The 22,540-nt window shown below is 35.1% G+C and overlaps 1 protein-coding gene across 5 annotated transcripts in view; it reads right to left on the bottom strand.

The window, feature by feature from the left end:
- REV1 (REV1, DNA directed polymerase) overlaps positions 1 to 22,540 on the bottom strand; it is an 85,147-nt gene that overhangs the window by 22,012 nt on the left and 40,595 nt on the right. For 2 of the 5 annotated variants that reach the window (XM_012807939.1, XM_023515776.1), the window contains exons 4-9: positions 21,469 to 21,637; positions 14,413 to 14,565; positions 10,937 to 11,640; positions 8,094 to 8,201; positions 5,667 to 5,783; positions 1,096 to 1,204 (exon numbers count right to left, since the gene is read on the bottom strand). In XM_012807939.1, coding sequence (XP_012663393.1) covers positions 1,096 to 1,204; positions 5,667 to 5,783; positions 8,094 to 8,201; positions 10,937 to 11,640; positions 14,413 to 14,565; positions 21,469 to 21,637 — 1,360 coding nt within the window. Of the gene's footprint in view, positions 1 to 1,095; positions 1,205 to 3,007; positions 3,208 to 5,666; positions 5,784 to 8,093; positions 8,202 to 10,936; positions 11,641 to 14,412; positions 14,566 to 21,468; positions 21,638 to 22,540 lie in introns of all 5 variants that reach the window. The other 3 variants (XM_023515779.1, XM_023515778.1, XM_023515777.1) reach the window with 3 other exon arrangements.

Below are 22,540 nucleotides of genomic sequence, written 5' to 3'. Positions count from 1 at the left end.
AAAAAAAAAAAAAAAAAAAGTAACTGATTTAAGACTTTTGTTTCTTCTTATAATCATCGAATACTTTCACACTTGCCAAAAACATGTAAGTGCTTGCTGTATTATAAAGACGACAATGTTTGTGTTTGGTTACCAGGAAGAAAACAAACTTAATTATAACTCCCTCTTGGCTGGCTTGGGAGCTCACAATCCTAGCACTCTGGGAAGCTACGGTGGAAGGATCACTTGAGGTCAGAAGTTTAAGACCATCCTGAGCAACACAGTGAGACTCGGTCTCTACAAAAAGTTAGAAAAATTAGCTGGGCATGGTGGCACGTGCCTGTAGTCCCGCCTACTTGGGATGCTGAGATTGGAGGATTGCTTGAGCCCAGGAGTTTTGAGGTTGTAGTTAACTATGATCAGGCCACTGCACTTATGTCTGGACAACAAAGCAAGACCCTGTCTCAAAAAAAATAGATCAGACAAATATTAAAGTCTTCTCTCATTCAAAAAAATCTAATCCTTTGATTTGGTGCTTCAAAAGGCAGTAAAAATAATGCCCAGTTTCTTTTGGTTTCTACTGTATGTCTCTACTATAAATTCTCATCATGAAACTATTAAATTATTTATTTAAAGTTACCTAGGATTTGCTGAGGGAAGGGCAAGTAGCTGAAGAAAATACTTCTTTACAGAGGGTGCACCTCCCCCACGGCGACCCCAGAAGTGGAAGCAGGAAGTACTGGAGGGAGAGGGGTCCGGGGCGACCCTGGGCAGGGCCCACAGGGGGGTTCAGGATGCTGGATGCCCCTTCCCAGTCCTTCCCGACCCCAGGCTCACAGCAGTGCGTTGCCTCCAGGGGCCACAGCTTAGGTACCTTTGAAACAGGGCAGAAGTCTTATGGATTGGATTTGACTGACCAAGAGTGTAAAGGATTTAACAGGACTGAAAGGCAGGTTATTTTCCTTTAAAAAAAAACAATTTCTTTCCATAACACATCTGGTAACATATTTAAATCACTGGACTAACTGGCATATCTGAATCTATGTCAAAATATTACATAAAAATGATTAACCAAATTATTCACTAAGAATTATAATACTCTTAATGTCTACATACCTGGCTTCATAACTACAAGATGCAATTTCAGCCCTTGATAAAACAGAATCAATTCCATTTATTTGTGCAGAATCTTGATTCTCCCACATAGATGAATCTGGTATATCTGCTTTAAAAATAATAAAATTTAATGATTGTATGTTATAAGTTGATTTTAACTTTTATTCCAGAAATTTGTTTTCCATTCCTTTCATATGCAAATGTTTAGTAAATTTCAAATATAGCTATTATCTCTGTATCTAATAAAAGAAAACCCTAATTCTAAAACAGGTTGCTGCTATTACATTATTCATCAGCAAATAAAAACTTGTAAATTCAAAATATCCTATCTTTAAATAGAGATTTTAAAAAAAATACACCAAAAGATAAATATAAAATATCCTCTAATACATGGTCCTTTGAAGTGGACAAGGATGGGGAGTGATCAGGGAGATGAAGCCCCTCATATAGCCTTACAATGATTGTAAAGCTTTCTGTAATAGAAAATAGTTAATGGAAAATATAAATTTTTCTAAACGTACTTTGCTATTTCCTAAAAGAACTAGAAATTAAAGCTAATTAACACATTCAACAAACATCAAATTCCTACCAGCCACCTGATCAAACAATAATTTAAGTCACATACCAGAAGGAAGTTTTATCCTAAATTCAAGTTTTGCTTTTAAATACACATCAGGTAAAAGAGTTTCCAAACATTACCCTCACTTTCAGGTAATTTTCCTAGTGGCTTCACAAAGTGTGCTCAATTAAAAACACTAAGGTATGATCAGAATTATCATTTGCTTTACAGAATACATCTCCAGCCTAAATAGTATAGTTCATCAATATCTCTCAATCTGTAGCATACAAGAATACAAAAGCACACCATCTAGAGAGCCTACTGGCCTGCATGCCACTTTATTTCCTTTACCACCTTTAGCTTCACTAGTAATTGAGAAATAGAGTAAAACACAACTTCAATCATAGGTCTCTCTGGATAATACTATTAGGTTCCAAGATGAGAATGTTATTAAAAAAAAATAACGCATTCTAAAAACTTATCAGTCATATCACTACTATTATAAACAAAAATATACTGAGTAAAACAAGACCAAAATGCACCACTACAACTAATTCTATACAAACCAATTTTCAGTAAACTGTAACAATATATACCTACCAATCTAAGCATTTCTCCTATAATTAACATTCCACAAAAAGTCAGCCAAGTTAATGCACTACCAGAGAAACATGACGAAGTATCTGGCTTTGTGGACGAAACCAATGCTCCCTGGTTTGACCAATAAACACCATCTTTTACCTAACTCTATGCAACCCATACAAACATTTTTGGATTTCAGAACCCATACACGCACAGCATAAATGCAAATCACAAACCCTGAGGATTGGTATCCTATGGGGTCAAATCCTACTTGCATTAAAAAAACAAACAAACAAAAATAAACCCAGCAGAGTATGTAATGTGAGCTATGGTTTGACATAATGTGAATAACATACATGCTACACTATTACAAATTAAAGACAGGATGCAGAACACATTACCCTTTGTTTCTGAAGGGTCTTAACAGGCTGATTTAATATTTCTTTAAATCTAAGCTGAAAATCTGTAAGAATTTTAGAACTGTTAGTATCACAGTTCAACAGAGGGTGCTACTAGACCCCCAAAAAGGAGTGTTGAAGCTTGAACTGCCACATCCAGCTGCCTTTTAAAGGTATAACCATGCGTTATGCCTTAAAAGTTGGAGAGTTATGTGACTTTGATATCTGAAGGGCTAGTTAACCTAAGATGCTTGTCTTGGAAATCACAGAAAATTTATGCTTGAGGTAAGAACAGTCTCTGTGGTCCATGCGCCCCCAACGCCCTGGCCTGAGAGGCAGCACCATCATGTTCCTCTTCACTGGGCTGGCTGACCTGTTCCACAGTGCAGCAGAGTGCGTGGGTCCCTCCACGAGCGGAGTGAGTTGCTTCATGTGAGATTCAGGGAAATGCAGGGACACACTGTCCTCACTGGAGGGCAAAGTAGAGAACTGCTCATCAAAACTTGACAAACTAGACGGGCACATGGAGAATGTGGAGGAACGGTTGGAGAAATCAGAGGCCAGGACCCAAGTCTGTGAAAAAGAAATCGCTGAGAATAAATCTATGACTAATACGATTTTAAAAACTGTTGTTTTTTAGAATGAAAACTGAAGTTGTTGAAGGTAGAGAAAACATCTGCACCCTGGGAATCCAGGAAGGGTTTGTAAAAGGCCGCAACCATGAAATTTGGAGCATAAATGGTTCCAAATAATAAGATCATCAATGAGAAATGTCACTACTGAGTACTGCTCAGGAAGCCTCTTCCAAAGGAAGTCATGGATGGATGAGATCCACTGGTTACTCTAGTCTAATTAAAGAGTTTTTTAATATGATGACTAAGAAATTAAAGTCTTAAAAAGGATTAAAGATGCTATTTGTCCTAATATTTCACCAGATATATAAGCCAAAATATTAGAACTAATTTTATTTAAAAGATAGCAGACAAAAGCCAAGATTCTAATTCCTACACTGATCCTCAATATTGTTATTTTTGGTGCCATATCTAATAATGATCCAGAGAAAGAAAGATCAGGGAATAACAAGGGAAGAGGAAAAAAGGCATAAGTTCTGAGCACAAGCTTAGCTGTAATCAAACTTCATAATAAAAGACAAGTTATTCAATTTATAGTAAAATCCAGCAAAGATTCCGGCAAGCTCCTAATAGGTCAAAAGGCTTAGGACATAAAAGTGAGTGACATCAAGTTAAAGCAAGAGTATAAAATACAAAGTATGATATTCACCTCTTCTAGTGAAAGAAAATCTATTTCTTGACTGTTTTTAATAGAAAATAAAATTCAACTATTTCTCCTAAAATTTACCTTCTTTTTTACTACCCAAATTTAGATATGAAGGAGGAGTGAATTACAAAAGCTCACTAAAATTTTATAAAAATCTGGTGGCTAAATCGATGAAGACAAGTAAACAGTGACAGTATTCTGTTAATAAACCATTTATGTTCAGATTGTGATGAAAGCTTTGAAAGACAAAAGAGGACTAGATCTCTGCTGCTCCTAAGAACACATGCTTGCCAAGGTGAAAATTCTGCTGTTATCAGGAAATGTGTAAACACACACAAGACTCCACCCACCAGAAATTCTGAGCACTGAGTAATGAAAAGATGCTACTGCATCTGTACACATGGTATTTTTCTTCTTTCAACATTCACTCAGTATTTACTAAGTGCCCAATAGGTGTACTTCCTTAAGCTACTGACTTGTTTTCAAACTTAAGATTTCATCATTTCAGTATCACATAGAAAAACAAAAGTAAAAACCAACCTACCACAAAAACCAAACTACCAAATGCTAGAGAAACTGCCCATACCACAATACAACTAACTCTCAACCAGTTCAATAATAGCTGCCCCAAGATCTGCTCATGACACACAAAAATTCTAGAATCTCAAGTCTCTGAAAAGATTTAAGACCAAAAAAAAAACCTTTTGGAAAATATATATACATGCAAAGCATAAATATGTACCTACAATTATTTTCTTTCATCCTTATACTATGTAAACAGATAATTAAAACCAATAAAAAGACTATAATCACAAAAAAAATGGTCCTCAGAGATGTCCACTGGATTTGTTTTTGCCTTAACTTCATTTGGGCTATTTTAAAAATATGCCCAAGGTTGGGATAAAACCAAACCATATGTCTTCCATTTCATTGTATATCTAACTTCTGATTAGTTTCTGATTAATATTTTTCTGAAAGACTAATTAAAAAAAATTGTTTTTGGCTTTGTAAGACATCCATGAGGAAACTGGTCTGTATCAAACAATAGCTAAGCAAACATTTATTGGCAAATTTACTCAGGGAAAAAAAGTAACATACGTGAAAATCTTAAGCAGTATGATTACTATTAACTTATGATTTTTGTTTATTAATATCCAAAATGTAAAAGCCAAGAGAGGGGAAAAAACATGTTTCTCATATAAAATAGGTTCAATAAAAGATACAGGGAATGACTACCAATATTTAGTCTTTTTTTTTTAATTAAGCCTTTCGTACATAGATCATAAATACATTTATGTCATTATAGTCTTATTCTAATAAATAAAAGTTCTGTTTCTTATTCTACTTCCTCATACAAATCTTAATACAACCTTTAGTGTCTTTGTTGTGACACAGTGAGAAAATCACTAGTAATTAACTCTCAAGTTAGGCAGAGGCTTCTACAAAATGATGTCCAGGATTTTCATCCACAATCTAATTTTATACAAAGCAAATTAATCACATCTTTTAAAAACATTCTTCACTTTTGTTCCAGGAAAATATCATCATCCAATTCAACAAAGAGTAACTATAAACAAGTCATTTGTATTATATTCAGATTTTGTTTTAAGATGTCACAGGTATCCTTAAAACCCTTAAATTTAAAAAAGCTAATTATTACAACTTTGTTTTCATTTCAATAACAGCAATATCAACAGCAAGATCCAGAGGTTGTCCACAGGAGCACTAAGATTTCAAAGGGAGCCCATGTGTACCTGCTCTGCCTTTCAGGATTTTGTTCTGATAGTACTGCCACTCCAGCTGGGGGTTAGCGCCAGGACGCAAAGGTGCCCTTCCTGTGCCTCTGTTACTTGTAACAGCCACTGGTTTTCCTAAGAGGAAAAGATTAAATTATTTCTACATCTAACTATGGGAATGTTAACAACAAGAACATTTTTCAAATGATTTTTAAATTATAACATTTTTTCTTTAGTTTAATTTAGGCAGTGATCTTTAAAGCTAACATTAATAATAAAGATTATCAATCACCATGCAAACATCATCAAAGTTTCTTAGCACCTTCAAAACAGTACACTATTTGTGACAATTCTGACACATTTATCCAATCTAAAAGCAGTATTGTCGTTTGGCTTTCCATGGTTTTTGTTTGATTTCTCACAGGTACCTCAGATACCAGATTCAAATTGGAGGAGTGGGGAGAAAAACATTAAATATATAGTTTTAAATATTTCTGATATCATTAACAGTAGTGTTAACATCTATACTTATCCTTTAATATTACAGCAAGAAAAACTAAATATATATGTACAGGAATCACAATTTGGCCTGTCATATATTCACACATGAATACATAACTCCTCAGTTTTTTGGTTTAGCTATAAAGCTTCTTTTGTTTAGGTTTTACTTATTATTTGACACAGAGTGTCACTGTGTTGCCCCAGCTAGAGTGCCACGGCATCAGCCTAGCTCATAGCAACCTTAAACTCCTGGGTTCAAGCCATCCTCCTGCCTCAACCTCCCAGAGGATGACAGGTGAGAGCCACCAGTCTGGCCTATAAAGTTACTGTCATATATCATTTTCTTCTGTGTGTGAATATGCTACAAGATACCCATAACCTTATAAAGCAATAGCACCGCATTCATATACTTATTGAATGTATCTGTTCTGAGGACTGAAAAAAAAAGTCCTCTTTATAATACATTATGAAGTTACTCTATAAAAATCAATTCTAAAAACTTCCAGACTTGGAGCAGCAACCACTAACAATATAAAATAAAGGCCTAATTTTAAAGGAATGGTGAATGGTTATTTCTGAGATAACTACTGAAAAATCCAGAATGCTTTAAAAGTATTGACTTGCTCACAAATATCTGAAATTTCATTAAAGCAAAGACTTTTCCGCTTATTTCAGTAACATTCAGTAATATAAAATTATTCGATAATCAAAAAGGAATGATATTTACCTACATCAGGATAATTATCAAGTTGTTTACTCAAAGAAAGTATAGCAACCAAATCTCTTAACACAAAGACTACCATAAAATCTCATTAAATTAAAAATACAGAAAATGGGCATGGGGCCTGTAGCAATGGCCACATACACCTAGGCTGGCAGGTTCGAACACAGCCTGGGCCTGCTAGACAATGACAACTCCAACAACAAAAAAAATAGCCAGGAGTTATGGTGGACACCTGTAGTCCCAGCTACTTAGGAGGTTGACGCAAGAGAACTGCTTAAGCCCAAGAGTTTGAGGTTGCTATGAGCTGTGATGCCACAGAACTCTACCAAATGTGACGTAATGAGACTGTCTCAAAAAAAAAAAAGAAAAGAAAAGAAAATGCCCAACACAGGGCTTTTTCTTTTTTTTTCCAATTAAATAAAGTCTCACTTTGTCACCCTGGGTACAGTGCTGGGCATCACTGTAGTTCGTAACAACCTCTAAATCTTAAACGTTCCCTCTCCCAATTAGCTGGGACTATAGGCATGGCACCACAATGCCTGGCTAGATTTTCTACTTTTTCTGGTAGAGACCAGATCTGACTCTTGCTCAGGCTGGTCTCCAACTCCTGAGCTCAAGGGATCCACCTGCCTTGGCCTCCCAGAGTGCTAGGATTACACAGGCGTGAGCCACGACACCCAGCCACCAATGCAGGCTTTTTTGTTCTTCAATGACATAACTTTCATCTAAAAATGAATATTCTCCCTTAAGACTTGATTTCTATTAAAAAAAGGAAAAAATTCTCATTTCCCTATACTTTCTTTTTGAGACTGACAAAAACTTTTTGTCACCCTCAGTAGAATGCTGTGGCCTCATAACTCACAGCAACCTCAGACTCTTGGGCTCAAGTGATCCTCTTGCCTGAGCCTCCCAAGTACCTGGGACTACAGGCAGTACCACAACGCCTGGCTATTTTTAGAGACGGGGTCTGGCTCTTGCTTAGGCTGGTCTGGAATTCATGAGCTCAGGCAATCCACCCGCCTCGGACTCCCAGGGTGCTGAGATTATAGCCACTGTACCTGGCCTCCCCTACACCTTTCTTCATAATGGAATACAGAAAACTTGAAAGAAAGCGGATTTTCTGAAGTAAAATCAGAATAAATATTTTTAAAAAAGATTTTGTGATCCTTTTGAATATATAACAATATTTTCTTAAAACTCAAATAAGAATACAGACAGACCTTTGAGATCTGGCCTATTCCGTATCCCCACTGATACAAAGAAGCAATCCATATCAACATGCATTATACAGCTCTGATGTCTCGGTGAGCTCAATACTGACACAGTTCCTAGAAGGAAAAAGAGAGTATTCAAACCCCACACTACTCTTTAGCATTTAAAAAATTAGATCTACTTAGTTTCAGAAATATTTAAAAGATGCTTACAAGTAGGGTGAAGTCTTTAAAAATAAAAAACATACTACACATTATTTCTACTATCTCAATAGAAGTCAAATTTAAGTTTCTTTAGCTCTAAAAGTAATTCAGAGATACAAATTTAGTTTCCTAACATAATTTAAAATCAACTGTAGAATCCTGCTCAACAATGACACACAGCTAGACAGGATGGATGAACAAATAAATAAACAGCAAAGATACCATGTCTTCCTTATCTATATTGTAGTGAGTCTCGAAAATACTTTGACAAAACTTATCTTAAAATTATTTCTGTGTGCCGATTATTTCATAAAAATATACGAAGGTGTTCTCATACATCCAGTTATGTGAAGCTAAGTAACTTTTGATGATCACCTACTACTCCATACAGTTTATAAACATTCCTTGACAAAATGACAATAAAAATAACTACTATTATGTAGTGCTTGGGAGGCATCAGGCATTGTCATAAAAAGTTCACATGTTAATTTATTTAAATTCTCACAATACTATGAGGCAGATAATATTATCCCCATTTTGCAGATCAACAATTTAAGTCACAAAGCCTATCCAAAGCGCCTGAGATGGGACTCACTCCCAGGAAGCCTGACTTCAGAACCTTCAGATTACCAGGCTGCTTGTTCTAAAATTGCCCATAAAACAAAAATCTACATATTAATACACACCAATTTTTTCTCTTTATGCCATTAAATACTACTAAAAATCAGCTCCAAAATACAGATAACCACATTTAAGGAGATAAAAGTGAATGTCCTCTCCTGTCAATGGCTTCGAATCACTTGAGCTGCAGATTCATTAAGGTTATTTTAACCTCAGTACAGACAAAATCAGAGCTAGGTCTATTATCAGACTCATTCAGCCTTTCCTCCTAGTGTTAGATACACAAAGTCCTGGAAATTAAAAACCCCAAGCTTGTAAAACGTTCTGATCTCATAAAGGAGTTTTCCTTAGATAGGTTTAAGAACATTAGTACTGAAGGTTAGTCTTCACAATAGCTTCCAAAAACTTACATTTACCCCCTAAAAGTTTTGGATCATTCTATTTTCCAAACTGTGACTGTGAGATAGCATTTACTCACTTCTCACAGGAGCAAGGAATTGAACTTTTGTTAATGTTTTCTTAAGCTGACAACCTCAGGAGGCCAAACATCATTGACTGACTATTGCTCCTCTGCAGAGAGGAAACTGAGGCTTGGAGAGATGCACTAACTTGCCCTTGGCCCTGCAGAGTGAGAGAGGCAGAGCCAGGACTGGAACTCAATTAAAGTTATCTAACTCCAAAGCCACGTACTTCCTAGCTACCCTCGGTATTACCTAGAGAAATTATTTATAAAATAAATCTTAATCACAATCCTGCTGTATAAAAGTTTTTTAAAGTATTCTATAAACATAAACAACTCAAAATGGTTTTAAACATTTGAAAAGCACAGAATGTATAAACCAAATATCTACCAAATGTTTCCATTCAATAACAAACTTTCTCATTTTATTCCCATTTAAGAAACTAATTCATAACAGTTCTTTTTTTTGCTGTTGAGGCAGAGTGTCAAGCTGTACCCCTTGGTAGAGTACCATGGCATCATAGGTCACAGCAATCTCAAACTCATGGGCTTGGTGAGCTTCATGCCTCAGTTTTTCTATTTTTAGCACAGACGCGGTCTCACTCTTGCTCAGGCTAGTCTTGAACTCATGAGCTCAAGCAATCCACCCACCTCAGCCTCCCAGAGTGCTAGGATTACAGGTGTGAGGAAACACACCCACCCTTAATTCATAATAGTTCTTTGAAGCATGCAAAATTAAATGACCTTCAGATTCCAAGGCCAAGATATAATGTAAGAATAATCCAACACCTATAACATTATTCTGAAATATTTCATAAATACCAAAAAGTATTTTTTGACTAAAGGCACACAGGAATATGAAGTATTTCTGCAATAAAACAGAAAAAAACCCATATGGAGAGAGTCTTTTTCTAGAACAGAATCTCAAGCCCTCTTTCTCCCCCTAAAAATACCCTATAACCTACAATAGCAACTAAAACCTCCAACCAAATACTAATTTGTAATGACTGGCACAGAAATACAGCCTGCTACTGCGGCATGTATTTGTTTTTAATGACAAAGAAAGTATTAATAACCAAAATACAATTAACCAATCAACTTACTTGAAAATACTTAAAACTCACTGAAAGTTTACCACTATAATGTGTATAATTTTAACATGTGCACTATATTTTGAAATTATTTAATTATTTAAAAATCACTATGATGAAAACTTCTAGAAATTAACAATTACTCTTACCAAACCAAGTTCATTCTTACAGGACTTTAAGCACTGAATATATGTTATATTTACACAGTTCAAAATTCGACAACTTGATAAAGGTCTACATGAGAAATTAATACTCAGAATCCCAACCATGTTACTGTTTAAAATTTTTCAGTTACCCACAATTAAATGTTTCAAAAAATTTTAGTAAGAAAGCTTTTTATAATCTCTTATACTTACTATAATTTACATAACCTAACATTCCTAGAGACTTATAGTATTGATCAGAACACCAACAATAACATAAGAACAAAATGATCAAACATGACTGTTTCTTAAGAAAACAATTTTAGTATCTACCTGTGTCAGTTACAACAAGTGCAGACCTGCCTGTTTTCATTTTTTTTAACTTTTCCCTTCCTGGAAAGATACCACTACTTTGTCTCTGTAGAGTATTGACAAACTCAGTCAATTCACACTTCCACATTGATATGTGATGCAGTCTTGAACGAGCATAGAAGTCTGAAATAAAACTGCAGTCTGAAGGTTTGGATGGCACTGAAGGTACTGCCTTGCTAGGAGTAGGTACTGAGGAAGTGCTTTTTGTGCTTGAAGGCCCCTGAACAGTGGAGTGGTGAGCACCATTGATTTTAGTGTTACTGTGCAAAGACGATAATGAGAAAGAATTAGTTCTGTGTGGATTCCGCAAAGCATCTGTGTTTGTGGTGCTTTGCTGCAACTGCTGCAGAGTGCAGTCTCTAAAGTCGGTGCTGCTCTTCTCAGCCTTCTCCTCCTGAGCAGAGTCTGGAGAAAGCCTGCTGGCAACACTGTTGCCCATGGGCACCAAGCAATCTTGTGTCTTTAAGGCACCATTAGAGCTATGAGTGTGTCCATTAAAAACAGCAGTGCTGCCTTTGGGATGCGGAATTCCATTCTGCTTCCTTCCCAGAAAGGTCTGCTCCAGATCCACAAAACTAAAATCACTATTTGCATCTTCATTCCAAGTGTTCATTCCATTGACTCTGACTTCATTTTCTGTCTCAATCTTCTTAACTGTATGATTTCTAAAGCAGGAAAAGAATTTACTTTAAGTTAATAATGTCTTTTAGGCTAAAACAATTTTTACATTTAAACATTTTCTTAGGGTTATACATTTTGACATTTCCCTCTTTAAAAACTAAAAAGTAAACCACAGCTTATATATTCCTTCTGTCCTCACAAAAGATAATTTTTTCTTTTTCTTTTTTTTTTTTTCTGAGACAGGAGTCTCATTGTGTCGCCCTTGGTATAGTGCTGTGGTGTCATAGCTCACAGCAACCTTAAGCTCTTGGGCTCAAGCTATTCTCTTGCCTCAGCCTCCGGAGTAGCTGGGACTACAGTGTCCACCACAACACCTGACTATTTTCAGAGACAGAGTCTCACTCTTGCTCAGGCTGGTCTGGAACTCCTAAACTCAGGCAATCCACCTGCTTCGACCTCCCAGAGTGCTAGGATTACAGGTGGGAGGCACCAAGCCTGGCCAAAAGATAATTTTTTGCTAAAACAAAGCAGCGAGGTAATTAGGAAAATTCTAGAATAGTAACAGCCTTTTAGGATTTTCTAAATTTTCATTTCAGATAATCCTAAAGAAGAATGTACAATGGAATCGCTGTTATTGTTGGGAGAAAAAAAAAACTTGGCATTTACTATACAGTTAAAAAATATTTGTTGAAATAACATCATGAATAATGTCCATAAAAATGAATTAAAGCCTTTATTTGAATTCTTACTCTTAGTTTTATTTTTAGTTTTTATGTAGGACACTATTCAAAACTTTAAATCCAATTCTGTTACAATGGGATCAAAGTTGTGAGGCCAGTTAGTTTCACTCAGGAAAAAAATTCACAGACTACACTGATTAACCCATTAATGGAGCTGAATGCTGCACAAGTAGATAAAAAGAACTAGGTCAGTATGTGGGAATAACTCAGTAAAACTTGTACCTAGAAACATGAGGGGATTATTCAGTAAAATCTATAACTAGGAAAATGAGAACTTGCCTATTGACAAGGGAAACTTGACAATGGTACTTCCTTTCTAAGAAAAGCATATTTAGATGTCAGAGTGGTCCAAAGCATTCAAAGGACCAAGTTTTCTGATGACAAGTCAATAAATGCAGGACCTAAAAAAATGTCATCCTAAATTCACATCTTATCTCCTCTAAATGTTTGTTCAATAATGTTTGTAAAAAAAGACAAAATTCATTTGTGTTTGTTATCAGTAATCACAATCTGACTATACAAAAAAATCTCATGAGTCAGAAACTAAACATTACCACCCATTTCTGGGGTGGCCTGGGCTCTGGCTAACCATCTCATGGAACATGACGGGCAACTGTTGAGTAGATCCAATCCTCACAGATGATCACACCAGTGAAAGGAAAAAAGACGACAAACCAGAAATGGTCAGGAGAGGAAAAAACAAAACCTAATTTGTCATATGTCAGAGAAAGTCTGCTCCTTGAGATAAAGAGAAAGGGAGCAAAAAATATGAAAGCATTTCAAAGAGATTTACAAAACGTACTGAACATACCAAAAGACCAAAATCCCAGAAAACAACCGAAGTGTTGTCAGAAAAGCCTTACATCTAATTTTCTTTGCTGGGAACACCAAGATTCTTTATATGCTTTAATAGCAACACATGCAACAGAAATGCACATACTGGCAAGAAAATCAGTTGTTAACATACATTCCTTCTGTACTATAGTTTCTAGGCTAGACAAATGGACATTTGCAAAGCAGCTGTATAGGAAATATCACTGGTAGATAAACATTTCTTAGGCAATGCCATAAATGTATTAAAAAGTAAAATCTAATAGGTATATTCTTCCTAAAATTGTCACAAAGAAGAATATGAAAAAACATGTTATCTCTTTTCCACTCTTATAGTGAGGGTAAGGAAAAAAGATAAAACTATGTATTAGGTGAAAAGATTTTTTGATATTACGTATTATATACTCTGACATATTTTAAAAATTACAAGTTTTAGGTAACATGAAAAACCTTGAATATGCTTATAAATGAATACAAGTTAAACAACAAAGACAACAACAAAAATTACAGAAGGTAGTGATATTGGATCCTCCCAGGCTAATTAGACTCCTCGTCTTCTGAAAAAAATATAACCAATTCCCAGAGCAAGCAATTTAATAAAAAAGGAGAAAGCTAATGATAATGAACCACCTGATATACAAGTTAAGGCAATACACCAATTAATTGTAAAGCCAATTCACCCAGAATTGTTGCAATTAATGCTTAAATTAATATATTTTTTAAAAATCAGCCACATGAAATAAAGTCTAGATTCATTCCTAATTCTACAACTGAGGCTCACCAACTACATGTACTTGAGATACAATATTTACAAATTTACAAATACAGTTATGAATTTTGAATTTTTCAAAAATAATCCAGAAATGTTAACATTTTCTTGAACTGTCTTTCTAAGCATGAGGTACAACAAAAGCATAACTAGTGTAGTTATTTAAGTTTTTGAGAAAGCAACATTCTATAAAAAATTACACCTAGGGATATAATTACTTTCATGAAAATCCACGAAGAAAATTACTAACAATTTAAGATCCATGAGAATCTAGTATGATTCCCAAAATTTTGTTACCTTTTGTAAAACTTTCATAACAAAAAAAATTAGGTAAAATAACTCATATATACATAGTTTAGTGTGTTTACCATAAGTGAATGGCCAGGTTTTATATTTGTTTTTGTCTTCAACAGAGCAGGGGCCATACTCACTGCTAAAAGCAAGCTTTGTGGTATTCCCAAACTAGACAAACTTACACCCTGTTGTTGAACTGTTTGGCTATATTGCTTGGACCTGGCACAGGATCCTCAGGTTTGCATACAGGATTAAAGTTGAGACCTTTCTGCACACTGGACTGCTTGGTGTATAGCTGATACGGAATGTAGGAGAGAAGACGTCCAGCTTTGATGCTAAAACAAAAAAGCAACACCAATTTAGAGTTCAATACTTGGTGAAAATGAGCCTCATGAAAATCAATGCTCTTAAAGACAGAAGTATTTCACCACCAACAGGCCACTGCTTACTACTTTTTGCTGTTTTAGTGATCTTAATACAATATGATTTTAGAATGGGGTGAGAAAAACTCCAAGCACAGAGCTGAACTGGTCAATATTTTAATCTTTATGACTTTAGTATTTACCACTATCCCCAATAACTGTTAACAGAATCATTAAGACTTTATCAAACCTCATCTTGTAAGTTATGCTTTTCCAGGATAAGTAAACTGAATAAGGATTCTCAATTTCCACAATACGTGTCAGGCCTAATAAAAGTGAATAATGTAAAATAAAAAATCTCAACTTTAAGAGTAATAAATAATTTATATTATTTCTATGTATATAAAAATGATACAACACAAGACCATTTGAAGCTATGAATGCTCAGAGGACAGAAACCATCCAGTACACCCTATATATACCACATGCATACAACTTATCAAATGCAATCTCCAAAATTCAGGGGAATACCTTAACTGTGGAAGTAGGCAGTACTGGCCCTTTTAACAAAAACTCCCAAACATCTATTTCCTTTTATACTTAAAAACTAAAACTAATTTAAATGTCTTAAACTGATTTTTATTTGCAAATAAATTGAGTTTACTGTTACCTTTAAAAATAATCATTTTCACTCCAAATTTTAAAATAACCAACTAGGCTCAGAGCCTGTAGTTCAGTGAGTAGGGCACTGGCTACATACACTGAGGCTGATAGTTTGAACCCAGCCTGGGCCTGCTAAACAACAATGACAACAGCAACCAAAAAATAGCCAGCTGTTGTGGTAGGCACCTGTAGTCCCAGCTACTTGGAAGGCTGAGGCAAGAGAATCACTTAAGCCCAAGAGTTTGAGGTTGCTATGAGCTGTGACACCATAGCACTATACTGAGGACAACATAGTGAGACTCTGTCTCAAAAAATAAATAAATAAATAAAAAATAACCCATCAATATACCTATGCTAACATCCAAATTGTATTAACAGGCTCCTTAAATATTAGGAAATATTTCAAAAATATTTCTGGTGTTTAAACCTAAAATATATACTAAAGCCATCACTTAATTATTTAGAAGAAAGATTAGTTAATAAATAACAAACTAAAAATACTTGCCCTACTGTCTCATAAATCCAAGAGCTTTGACATTTTTATTTAAGAAAATAACACCATGCCACAAAACATTTTTTAAAAATAACAACCAGGTAAGAAACAACTGAACTAGCTTGTAGAAAACAATTAAGAATATTGAGTCAACAAATGTGAACACAGGAAAACATACTGATGATATATTCTAAAAATGGGACGATACAATGGTTCAGACTATGTCTTTTATGTAATTATATCAATTATATCCAAATGCTAAAACTACTAAATTATGATAGTAAAGAACATATTAGTTACAAGACATTTCAGTTTTTATTTACCCAAATGGATTTATTATCTTCTCTTAAAGGTTTTATCAAAATTACAGGTTATGTTCAAATACCAGAATCAAAATCCTAAAATTAGACCATTTATTATTTTATTTTTTATCTAACTCTTATAATAGTCTCAATTGGCTAATTATGGATCTTTGTCATCTTACAATATTTACAGTATTACCCCCCGCCAAAAGAAATATAGGTGCTTAATACCTGAAGTAGAATCTGAAACTCCACTTTCCCTTTTTTCATCATGGATAGCTATAACCAAGTTCTAAGTAGAAAGTGAAAGTACATCCAGTGTGGTAGCTGCACATCTCAGGTTAAAACCAATGAATGATGAACAGGAAAAATGCTCTATTACCACCTCACTTCTCCCATAAGACAGCATATGCTAGGGTGCCGCAGACTCCACAGGTGCTCTCCATGGTCAACACTGATCAACCACAGGCTTCTATGACTTTGTCCAACTCCTAACAAGAGCCATGTGGCCTAGCAGAATTCTTAGGCTTATGTAAATAAGTCCATGGAGACTCTTACAAAATTAGATAGCCAATTAACCACTACAGATCTCAAATCAGATATCCTCAGAGATATTAGTAAAAGGAATTAAAGCCCAAAGTACTACAGTAATGACAGACCAAGAAAACCTTCTAATCTAAGGCCCAAATCACTATTTATTAGTTGTATACTCCTAATTATCCCTATTTATCCTAGTATCTATCTACAGATACATGGATGGAAACATTATCTGATACTGTATTTTTAAAAAATTTTCTCTTTTAAAATCTCTCAAAGATTAATTTCTAACTTTTACTAACTTCCTGGCTTATTTAAGGCACAAAGGAACTGTATCTACATTTTCTACTATTCTTACCATAAAAAAAGGAAAGCAAAATATCAAAATCCAAATTCCCAAACAAGAAGGAACTGATATAAAGAAATTTTCACTTTACCAAAAGATAGTACTACATGGTTTCTTTATATACTGAGTTTTTCATGTACACTGGAAATAGATTCTGATATATATGTGAAAAAGTTTATATTCTATATGATCAATCACACACATATTCATTGCAAGTGAAATATTCAACAATTTGGGGGGGGTCTTAATTCTTGTCTTGTCCTAGAGCCTCAGTAAAGTTATCTATAAAATAAAACTTTGTATCTAACAGTTTTCTGAAACATTTTCTATCAACTGTCAGTGACTTTACATTAGCAGGTATAATCTGATTCTGGGAAATTTTATAAAAATTAATACAAAACAAAATCACTACAAAGAACTCTATTCCTAACTTTTTACTATAGCTTTTATTTTTTATTTATTTATTTTTTTGGAGACAGACCCTCAAGCTGTCCCCCTGGGTAGAGTGCCATGCACAGCTCACAACAACCTCTAACTCCTGAGCCCAAGCGAGTCTCCTGCCTCAGCCTCCCAAGTAGCTGGGACCACAGGCGCCCGCCACAACGCCTGGCTATTTTTTGGTTGCAGCCATCATTGTGGTTTGGCGGTCCCAGGCTGGATTCAAACCTGTCACCTTAGGTGTACGTGGCTGGTGCCTTAGCCACTTGAGCCACAGGCGCCGAGCCTACTATAGCTTTTATAATAGCATTTTCTTTATGTGAAATAATTCTACACATGAAATATTTTTATAGTTCACAGTCAATGTCCTAGCCATTTTCCATGGGAAAAACAGTACTTAATACCTGTATACCCACCTGCAATTCATTCAAGTACCCATCTTTTCCTTTGTTCAAAATGGAGTTAAAGCAAGAAAGGCTCTAATTACGTGCCAAGAAAAAAACTTCGCAGTTTTTTGCCTATTCCTGCTTTGTAAGTACTATGTAGAAATCCTAAATGTTCAAAATCAAAATTCCCTTTGCCCTCCCCCTAATCATCTAACCTTTCAAACCACTCACCAACACAGGACATCATAAGCTCAAAAAACCAATAACAAGAATTGAAGTATGTGTCTGACTTCTTGCCCCTTCTCCTAAAGGGTGCAAATTACATTTTTTCACTGCAGATAATGGAAACTAAGCTATTCAATTCTTAAGTTCCTAAAGACCAAAAATATATTTTCTCATAAAATATTACCTGTAAGTCATTGGGAATTGGTCTGAAATCCATGTGTTGGCTAGAGTTAGCCAAGTAAAAATAATTTCAGACAGATTTTGCAGTGCTGTGAGGTAAAAATGTAAATGACAGCAGTACATCAATTTTTTTTAAAGGCAAATTCTCTACTAGAAAATAGAGTTATACAAATATTCTTTGCAAAATAAACTGAGGCAGGCAGGACACAAACACACAGTGGAATAACAATAAGTCATAAGGGATGACACTGCAATCAACTTTTATTTAAATGAGTTGAATAAGCATTCTAATATTTTACAGTAATTTAGAAACTAGTTTTAGCCATATGTAAGTACATGACATATTGGGAGTTTTAAACTCTGACTGGTAAGTGCCACTAGCAGGTCCTAGTGAATGGCATGACCTGAGCTGGAACAGTAAATCACCATTGTCTCTCAACTCAAAACAGACCTTCATGAAAATTCAATCACTGGAGGCGGGTTCCCACACTACACAACTCAATCTGTCGTGAAAAACAAAACAAGACCAACCTGTAGAAACTTAGGTCAATGTTTATAAATTGCTGTGGCTTAATGGGCCAGTGGGGCATGTCACAGCAGCTTCTCATTACCTACGCTATTTCCAATTTCAATGTAAAATTGTCTCAAGAAAAGGATTATGGCAAAAATTTTAAAACCACTGCTTACAGATATACTATATGCAAGTGTGAGATTAACAAAACAAAGGTTTTAGTAAAATCTCATATGTGAAACTAATGTACACAGGCTTCTCACTAACAGACTCCCCTGCTTCTTAGAAATCTGGCTTTATCATTACACCTACATTAACTCAGGTTTAATGACACACACACATCAGGAATTGTAATAAAGGCAACACCCGACACACCTGGAAGTGGTGGTTCCTTTTCAAACTGTTTCAATAAAAAGTAAAATAGCTAACTACAGAAGAGACTAGCATGTATCATCTATTAAATAACTAATATAATGTTTAAACTTTTAAGTATAATAAAATCTCATTAAAATACTGCCGAGAAGAGACCAACCAGATTGGAATTGAATGTGAATGAAAACAGTGTCATGATTTAACCAGAAGGAGTCCATGCAATAATGACATAAAAGACACCTGACATTTATTATACGTGAAGACATAGGCCAAATGATTCATTTCCATTATGGGCCAACTCATTTGTAACAAGCTTAATTAAATGGCAAAGAACAGACCCAAACAGGAATCAGAATACCTCATTTCTAAATCCTCCTCTGTTCTGGGGGCAAGTCAGTGAAACTTACTAGCCCTGCCTTCTTATACACAAAATGAGACCATTCAGCCATAAAATCATGATGTCCAAAGTTACTTCATTTAAAAACAGATGATTAAGACTGACTCCAGATTAAAATAAAGTTGATTAAAGTAAATGTTAAAATTTATAACTATCTCAGTTCTTTTTCTTTTGTCTCTATTATCTCCCTAACCGCAATCAACAAGAGCAGATGTAAAGGAAACAGCTGTCATGAAAAACACCATTTTCAAGGTGAATGAAGTCCCTCTGGCAGAGTCCTTCTCTCATCCTCTAACTGTCCATGGAGCTCTCATTCCCTCCAAAGCCAAACTATTGCTCTCATATAAAAATTCAAGCCCTAGCACAATGACAGGATTGTCTATGACAACACAGCTTAACTCAGAGTGATGCTAAACATTTATACTATAATTTCACAAGTTTTTTATGAGGAGACACTTAAAGCCATTTTAATCAATCCTATCTAATGGTTAGTAGCAAAGTTTAAAAATTCCTTAATCTGTAAAATCCATATCTTTCTGGAGGTAGTAATGTGCTTCTGAACTTTTGAAATTTTCTAATACTTGCTAATGTTTATAGAACAAAAAAAAAAATTAAGTAACAGCCACTTCTTAAATATACCTCTGCGATGTGCCAGGCACTGTGTTAGGTAAGTTGTACAAACAATTTCTATTTCTCACATAACCACAGCAGGTAGATATCAGCCTTCTTTTACAAATGAGGAAATGAGGTTCACAGTGACTGCATGTTTTTAAACTTGTATCAGGTCTTATGGATCATGAATTACTGAGTTTGGACTTTTTCACTACTGTATTGCTTCTCACTGAATGTATGAGGGGTAAATACAAAGGAACAGAGCAATACTCAATCTATGGAATAAGTTAATGGAAGGTATCCTAATTAGTAAAAGCTGGAATTAGGAAAAAAGACTGGCCACTGACTTAAAAAGATAATTTCCAAGTCTGTTTAATTAGCACCTCATTATACAATCTGATCATTCTCTCACATACTGATTTTAATCCATCCATAGACAAAATTCTGATTTTAGTATTTTACTTCCGTTTTTTTATAAATCCAGCAATCACTCATATACATTATATACCATATCAAAATATGAACCACTAAGTTTTGGCATCATCAAGGTTCCAGATGACATATTTATTTGTGATTTTAGAGTCTCACTATGTCTCCCTCTATAGAGTGCCACAGCGTCACAGCCCAGAGCAACCTCAAACTCTTGGGCTTAAGCGATTCTCTTGCTTCAGCCTCTCAAGTAGCTGGGACTACAGGTGCCCACCACAAAGCCCAGCTATGTTTTGGTTATAATTATCATCCTTGTTTGGCAGGCCCGGGCTGGGTTTGAACCTGCCAGCTCTAGTGAGCTACAGGTGTCAAGCTCAGATGACATATTTAAACTTAGGAAGTTATTATGAATGGCCACCAGTGATTTCCAATTTATTTCGAAACCAACAGCAGAGAAACTATAACATTATCATTGAGGAATAGTTAATAGTAATATTATAAACTACCAAAAAAAAAACCCCAGATACTACGTAATAAACATGATATACAATTTACTCATATATCAAGCCTCTTGTTTATTATCTATCTCTCCCAACAGAATGTAAGCTCCAAGAGGTAGTGAAGGGATTTTTATTGTTTCATTGTTATTGCCCAAGTACAGAACACTGACTAGCCCCTAATAGGTACATAAATATCTGTTGTATGAAATACAGGCTTTATCAATCTCTTCCCATAAATGCTTCCTGCTTATCTAAGTCATCCCCCTAATTCCTGACATCTTAGATTGTAAAAACACTAAGATAATACTTTTAATAGGACACCAAATCCTAGACTAGTAAATTATCAATGTGAACAAAGAGTACAGTAGTGCTGTCTAAGACAATTTCACTGTCAATTAAGAGGCACTAGATTATATATATAAATAGAAATAAACATTCTAATTCTTTAAAAAAAATTAATTTAAATAAATAAAAATTAAACTTACCTTTCCACAATCCATTCTGGTCGAATTACTTTTTCCCCCTTCAATTCTTTAATTTTGGCATTAGGAAGATTTGTGGCAATAATGTGTGTTGTTTTGGATCTGGAATAATACACGTGGTACTGACCTCCATGCAACATCATTAGTTTTCTCAATTCCTCAGCAGAAGGATCTGTAAAGTTAATATTAAAATATATTAGAAGTTTTACATATAGGAAAGTAGAATTCTAGACAATAACCCCTAAAGTAGGCCAATGTAAACAACCACACTGGTTCACTTTCTCCTTGGCTATGTTGCCAGTAAATAAAACCGGGAAGTGAATCACAAGGTGATAAAGCTATATTGCCTTAGCATATCCTCTTCCCCTGGCTGCCAGAGACAGTCAACACACACAAAAATGTTTACTGTTAGAAAGCCTACCACAGCAAATACCCAAGCAACAACTTCAATTCTATTAACAAAGCAGATATCTTTGAATTTTCGACCATATTTAGTGTATGATCTTGGTATTGGTATCTCATATTTTTAAAAAAGTAACTACAAAGCCATTTATGGATCACTTAATAAAGACAAATTCTTCAACTTCTCCCGAGTAATGCAACAGTAGTCATATAAATTATTCAGACTTACTATAAATAGACTTAGTGTAAGGCTTATTAATGAACTTTACTTCTAGAAAGCTTAACAACTTTTTTTTTCCTAAGACAGAGTCTCACTATGTTGACCTCAGTAGAGTGCCATGGCATTACAGCTCACAGCAACCTCAAACTCTTGGGCTTAAGTGATTATCTTGCCTCAGCCTCCCAGGTAGCTGGGACTACAGGTACCCACTACAACGCCTCACTATTTTTTGGTTGCAGTTGTCATTGTCCTTTAGCAGGCCCAGGCTGGGCTCAAACCTGCCAGCTTTGGTGTATGTGGCTGGCGCTCTACTCGGTGAGCTACAGGCGCTAAGCCAGAAATCTTAATAAGTTTAATTTTATTTAAGAAAATACTCATAAATTTAAATAGCTAATCTTATCATGTTCCCTAATATCAAACTAAATCAAGGCCAAAAAATAAAGTATATCAAAA

The sequence above is a fragment of the Otolemur garnettii genome, unplaced genomic scaffold (genome assembly GCF_000181295.1).
Source record: "Otolemur garnettii isolate 467f Iridium unplaced genomic scaffold, OtoGar3 scaffold00079, whole genome shotgun sequence".
NCBI lineage: Eukaryota > Metazoa > Chordata > Mammalia > Primates > Galagidae > Otolemur > Otolemur garnettii.
Note: the sequence above shows the minus strand (reverse complement) of the source record. Positions and strands in the feature narration are given on the sequence as shown.